This window comes from Myotis brandtii, unplaced genomic scaffold (assembly GCF_000412655.1).
Source record: "Myotis brandtii unplaced genomic scaffold, ASM41265v1 scaffold138, whole genome shotgun sequence".
Classification (NCBI taxonomy): Eukaryota; Metazoa; Chordata; class Mammalia; order Chiroptera; family Vespertilionidae; genus Myotis; species Myotis brandtii.
In genome coordinates, this window is record NW_005354915.1 from 1742602 (window position 1) to 1748868 (window position 6267).

General features: G+C 64.0%; 2 protein-coding genes across 2 annotated transcripts in view; both read left to right on the forward strand.

Moving 5' to 3' along the window:
* The window catches only part of PARVB (parvin, beta), a 44303-nt gene extending 43782 nt beyond the window's left edge, over positions 1 to 521 (forward strand). Inside the window, exon 12 of the mRNA XM_014535119.1 lies at positions 109 to 521. Coding sequence (XP_014390605.1) covers positions 109 to 185 — 77 coding nt within the window. The 3' untranslated portion in view covers positions 186 to 521. The remainder of the gene's footprint in view (positions 1 to 108) is intronic.
* Positions 1 to 6267, forward strand: part of PARVG (parvin, gamma) — a 44372-nt gene that overhangs the window by 16311 nt on the left and 21794 nt on the right. The window contains exon 3 of the mRNA XM_014535118.1: positions 4816 to 4933. The gene's annotated coding sequence lies outside the window, so the exon portion shown is untranslated. The remainder of the gene's footprint in view (positions 1 to 4815; positions 4934 to 6267) is intronic.

A 6267-nucleotide genomic window follows, 5' to 3' on the forward strand; every position in this document is an offset into this window, starting at 1 on the left:
CAGAGCGGCCAGGATGGTGCTCCGCTGCAGCCACGCCAGGCCCAGGCCCAGGCCCAGGCCCAGGCCCCAGGTGCGTCTCCCTAACGCTCCTCCCTGTTTCCTCTGCAGATGTGGTGAGCCTGGACCTCAAGTCCACCCTGCGGGTCCTCTACAACCTGTTCAACAAGTACAAGAACGCAGAGTGACGCGGCGACGTCCCTGCGCTCCCCAGCAGCCCATCCTCTCCCTGCTCCCCCCACCTTCCGGGGTTGTCGCCCGACCTCCTGCCCGTGTCTGTGAGCTGCAGGGTTCTGAGGCCTCACTTCTCTGGGCTCCCGGCTGAGTCAGCGGCTGTCGGCCTGGATCAGACGATGAAAAGAAAAAATGCCTGAACCCAGGCCCTTCAGCCCCGGGAGGGGCGCCTGCGTTCCATCTGCCGGCACAAATAGGGGTCCCAGGCGTCTCCCGGCAGCTCGGCCATCCTGGTGGGACCTCCTGGGAGCGCACTTAGTAAAGAGCTTTTTGCAGTTTTAAAAACTCCACTCAAGTCCCAGAAGCCTTTGCTGTGGCAGGAATGTCCCCCCACGTTCCTGCTTCGTGGCCGCTCCGTGTTGTGATCATCTCGTGTTTGCACAAACTTCTGAGGCCCAGAGGCCCCGCCGCCCACTGCCCATGGAATGGGACCTGCCCAGGGGACGCCTCTGCTTCTGCTGCCGGTGGGCCGGTGGGAGCGGGGCCGCGGGATGCAGTTTAGAAACATCCAAAGCAGGTGTATCCCTTCGCTCCGGCCGCGACAGAGCCGCAGACTGGGCAGCTCCGACGACAGAGTTTATTCTCTCAGCCCCGGCCCGGAAGCCCGAGCGCCAGGCGGGCAGCGTCGGTTCCTTCAGAGCCTCCCTCCTTGGCCTGCAGACACCTGTCCTCCCCGGTCCTCCCGTGCGTCCCTCTGTGTGTGTGTGTGTGTGTGTCCTGGTCACTTCTTATAAGGACCCTAGTCATGCTGGGCCACCCCCAGCCATGTGACCTAGTTTCACCGGCATCACCTCAGGTTGCCCTTTCCGAGGCCCTGGGTGTTAGGGCTCCAGCCCGTGGGTCCTGGGGGCCACGGCAGCCCCTCCTCGAGGGAGCGAGGCTTTCCTCTCGATCCCCGAGTCTTGGCACCTCCCCTGGGCACCTGCAGGAGATGCTGCTCACCCCCTTGCTCACCGTGGCACAGGGGAGAGATGGGGAGGCTCCGCTGGGGCTCCGGTGGCTGTGTGCTGGGGCTCAGCCCCCAAACTCGGCCCCAGCGCCCCAGCTGGGGTTTATGATGTGCGTGCGAACCCCGGGGCGGCCCCTGCAATCAGCCTCCTCCCCCCTTTCTCTTTGAGGTTCGCCTTCCGCAGGGCACAGGCTGTGGAGAACGTGGCTGCTGTTCAGTGGGCTGTCGCTGCCGGAGATTTGGGAAAGGGGGCAGCATCCCATCTCGGCCGGCCGCATGCAGGCTGGGTGGGCTCAGGGCCTGTTGATGGAGGTGGCTGCCAGGGGGGAAAGGAGTAAGTAAGATGGCATTAGGTGGTCTCCGGCGGGGTGCATGGCATGGCAGGGCAGTACTGGCACGTGGCTGAGCTGGGACAGTCAGTGCCGCCTTCATTACAGCCCCTGGGGGGGGAGGCCCACCCACCTGGCGTGCTCACCCGTCCCTGGGGCCGTGCGGGGAGGAGGCAGCCTTGGGCGGCCTGCCCGGTGGGCAGCTCTGCGGGTTCCTCGGCCCACGTGGAGGCCGGTGGGAGAGTGAAAGGAACAGTGAGATGGGGAACGGACTCCCCGGCGATCGCCTCGCAGCGCTGACTGAGCCCATGGTTCCCGGGAGGGTGTGATATTTCATCCGAATTACTTTTCCGAGTTGGTTCAAAGGTGTGGGAGTGCCTTACACACACCTGCCAAGGCCCCTTCGGCTGCACCGTTTCGTTTTTCTCGTTCCACTTTCCAGTGTGAGTTCAAACTCACAGCGTGGCCTGGACGGGTGCACTGGGGGCCCGTCCCAGGCAGAAGTCGGTGGCCCTGGCCCGTGTGGCTCAGTTGTTTGGGCATCGTCCCGTGCACCCAAAGGTCCCAGGTTTGATTCCCCATCAGCGTTCAGTCCCCAGTAGGGGGCGTGCAGGAGGCAGCTGATGGATGTGTTGTTCTCACATTGATGTTTCTCTCCCTCTCCCTTCCTCTCTCCCTAAAAATCAATCAAAATAAGAAGGGTGAGCTCTGCTTGGGGAATGAGTCCTTCGTGTGATCAACCCATCATTGTCTCGTTGGCTTGGGGACGTAGTTGTCCGGGCGTGAGTTCAGGTCAGGGAAGCTGGGCGTCTTCGGGGTTGCACATGCCCAGGGAGCTGCGTTTCTCCGTCGAGGGCTCTCAGCACAGGAACCCAGTGAGCAGAGCGCCAGGCCGGCTCTCCAGGCCCAGGGGATGCGCCTTTGTCCCTCCCCCCACCCACCCACTGGCCTCGGGCCCCTGCCTGAGGCTCCGTTTCCCCTTTAACAACCACAGGGATTATGCAAGCGCCAGCCCAGCGCCTGCCCCGCGCGTTTCAATTGGATGTGACAAAGAGCTGTGCTGTTCTAAAGCAACGGGATCCTTCCTCCTCCCCTCTGTGGGCCAGTGTTTTATTGTGTTTATAACCGTTTCAAGCACTGTTTACTTTGGATTTCTGGATATTAAATAAAAGCCACTCAAACCCCCGCTGTGTTGTTGACCTGCCTGCCCGCGACCGCTGGAAGCCGACACCTTCTGTGTGTGCTGGGGCCCGTGTGCCCCAAGGCTCCGAAGCCGGGGCGCATTAGGAGAATGCCGTGTGGTGGGAACAGGCCTCTGGGATTCTAGGAGAATGCCGTGTGGTGGGAACAGGCTGCTGGGATTCTAGGAGAATGCCGTGTGGTGGGAACAGGCTGCTGGGATTCTAGGAGAATGCCGTGTGGTGGGAACAGGCCTCTGGGATTCTAGGAGAATGCCGTGTGGTGGGAACAGGCCTCTGGGATTCTAGGAGAATGCCGTGTGGTGGGAACAGGCCTCTGGGATTCTAGGAGAATGCCGTGTGGTGGGAACAGGCCTCTGGGATTCTAGGAGAATGCCGTGTGGTGGGAACAGGCCTCTGGGATTCTAGGAGAATGCCGTGTGGTGGGAACAGGCCTCTGGGATTCTAGGAGAATGCCGTGTGGTGGGAACAGGCCTCTGGGATTCTAGGAGAATGCCGTGTGGTGGGAACAGGCCTCTGGGATTCTAGGAGAATGCCGTGTGGTGGGAACAGGCCTCTGGGATTCTAGGAGAATGCCGTGTGGTGGGAACAGGCCTCTGGGATTCTAGGAGAATGCCGTGTGGTGGGAACAGGCCTCTGGGATTCTAGGAGAATGCCGTGTGGTGGGAACAGGCCTCTGGGATTCTAGGAGAATGCCGTGTGGTGGGAACAGGCCTCTGGGATTCTAGGAGAATGCCGTGTGGTGGGAACAGGCCTCTGGGATTCTAGGAGAATGCCGTGTGGTGGGAACAGGCCTCTGGGATTCTAGGAGAATGCCGTGTGGTGGGAACAGGCCTCTGGGATTCTAGGAGAATGCCGTGTGGTGGGAACAGGCCTCTGGGATTCTAGGAGAATGCCGTGTGGTGGGAACAGGCCTCTGGGATTCTAGGAGAATGCCGTGTGGTGGGAACAGGCCTCTGGGATTCTAGGAGAATGCCGTGTGGTGGGAACAGGCCTGGGGCCCCGATGGGCTGAGGCCCGGGGTTTCATGTGCGGGAGCCGCTGGGAACGGGGCAGTCACAGCTAGGGATGAGTGATCGTGAGGAACGGAGTGGGGTGGGCCCCCCGACACCCCACCCCCAACCCCCATCCCCAGTTCCAAACCAGGACAGGAGTGGCTGGAGGCCAGTGGCACAGGCGGCTGCGGGGAGGAGGGCAGGGGACGCCGAGGGGACCCTGATGGCGGCCACATCTTCACGCTCACCTGGCCCTGCTGCCACCCTCCCCAGCGGAAGTCACAGAGGCATCACCGTCCCTGGGATGTTAAAACCGCGACCATGGAGAATGGCCGCCTGGGAGCTAGGCAGCTAAAAAAATACTAAATTACAACCTGCTGGGAGGACCCAGGCTCTGCTCCCGGGGGGCCCGCTGGTGCCTAAGGGAACCCACACTCTCCAGAGGGGCCCTCCCTGGCCCCCCCTCCCTTAAACCAGGGTAGTTGGCGATGTCTGGAGTCAGTGGGTTGTGGCACTGGGGGAGGGGGTGTCCCTGGGCTGCTGATGAGCATCCTACAACCCACAGGGCACGTTCCCCTCCCCCGAGCCGAGTCCCGGCCCGATGTGTGTCCGTTGTGCTGAGACAGCGCGATTGGGCACCATCGATGGGCTGTGAGTGAGTGGGGGTGTGAAGCGGGGCCTCTGGTTGCTTGTGGAGAGAGCCAGGGGCGGTTGGAGTTGGGAGAAGCCGGCCGCCAGGATGGGGGTCAGCGGGAGGCTCTGTGTGGTCCAGGCGAGAGGGAGGGGGCCTGGCCGGTGGGGCGGGGGCCTCAGGGGAAGCCGACTTCCCCCTGTAGCCTCGGTGGCTGGTGGCCGGTGCTGCCATGTGGAGACTAGAAACCTGGGGAGGAACTGGCGGGGTTTGCTCAGTGGGAGGGAGAGGAGAGGAAGTCGAAATATTAAACTCGAGTTGCCTGCGAGGCATCGGGAGGTGGGGCTGGGTCGGACCCGGGCAGAGCTTTCCGGTGGGACTGCGGTGGCATCAGGAGCATCAGGCCTCCGCGCGGGGGAGGGAGCAGCCTGCAGACCTAACCTCGGCCCCTGCCCAGCCCCAGCCCCAGCCCCCAGCGGAGGCCTCCCGGGCCCTGCAGCCCCTCTGACCTGGGGAGCCCGGAACTGGCTTCTGGGTGAAGCCGGGGCCACCACTGGAGCTCCGTGACCCTCGTTTTCTCACGTGGAGGAAGCCGCCGGGTGAGTCCTCCCGGCATCCCAGCCCGAGGGAGGCCTGGGCTGCGGGGCTGTCGTCTGTCTGTCTGTCCGCAGTCTTGCGAGTCCCAGCTCACAGGCGGAGGGCTCTGAGGGGCAGGGAAACTGAGGGCAGAGGGTGCAGTCTTAGCTGAGGGGGCTGGGCCTAGTGGCCCCGCAGCTCCTGTCCCCTGTCCCCGGCCGGCAGAGGGCCCGGCCCTGCCTCTGGGGAGCCAGGTGAGCAGGTTCCGGCTCCACGTCACCTCCCCTGAGAAAGGCCACCCCAGTCGTCAGAGGGAGACACTGAGGCCTGGGGCCGAGAAGGGCCTGCCCGGCTGCTGTGTCTCGAGGCAGCCGCCTTGGCAGCATGAAGTCCAGCCCTCTGTGCTAAGAAGCCGCAGGACCAGAGAGGGCCGGGGGTCGGCCGAAGTCACACAGCCAGGATGAGGAAGAGCCGCCGGAACCGAGGCTTGTGACGCCCAGGCCAGGCCCTGCCCTCCTCTCTGGACACATCTTCACTGAATCCGTGTCCAAGAGAAGGCTGGGGATTCGGGGAGCCCGGCGGCTGTGTCCCCCAGCCCCCCCCCACCCCCACTTCAGGGCAGGACGGTCCTGCGTGTCCCAGGCTGGCTGCCAGTGTGAAGGGGGCTCGGGCCCGTGCCGGCCTCTGCTCAGTGCAGCTCTGGCCCTGCCGTGGGGCTGACCCCGGAGGGTTTATGCTGCCGACACTGGGCTGACACTGTCGTTAGGGCTGGCGCCGCTGGGAGGGCCAGGGGCTGCGGAGAGAAACACGGGGCACGGCTGCCCGCGAGCAGGAGAGGAAGTCGTCAGGGGAACAGGAAGGAGGCTCAGCTGGTCCGTCGCAGGCGGGGGGCGAGCTGGGTCCCCCCACAGTGAGTTCCTGTACACCCGTGGGTGCGGCCTTTCCCATGCTGAGGAGCGCGAGGCCCCCAAACCCCCCGAGACAGAGCCCCCTGCAGAGAGCCCTGTCCAGGATTGGGGGCCAGCAGGGCCAGGCCACCCCTGAGAGCCGAGCCTCAGGGAGTGGGGGCCAGTCCAGGTGACAGTGGCCCCCCAGCTCCGGTCCCTCACTCAAAGGCTGGAGGTGCTCTGCGCCCAGCTGACCAGGCTCAGGGCCCAGCCCCCCCGCCCCCCCACCCCCCGCAGGAGCTCAGGGCCTGTAGATAACACACATCAGTCCCCCGATTCCCCTTGAGCTCAGGGCTTTTGGATGGAAAAAGCTCTGAGGAGTGGCCACCCCCTTGTCCTGACTATGGGGTGCAGTGGAGTATGTGTGGGGCTTCCTGTCCTGGGTGCAGTGGGGGTGGGGTATGTGTGGG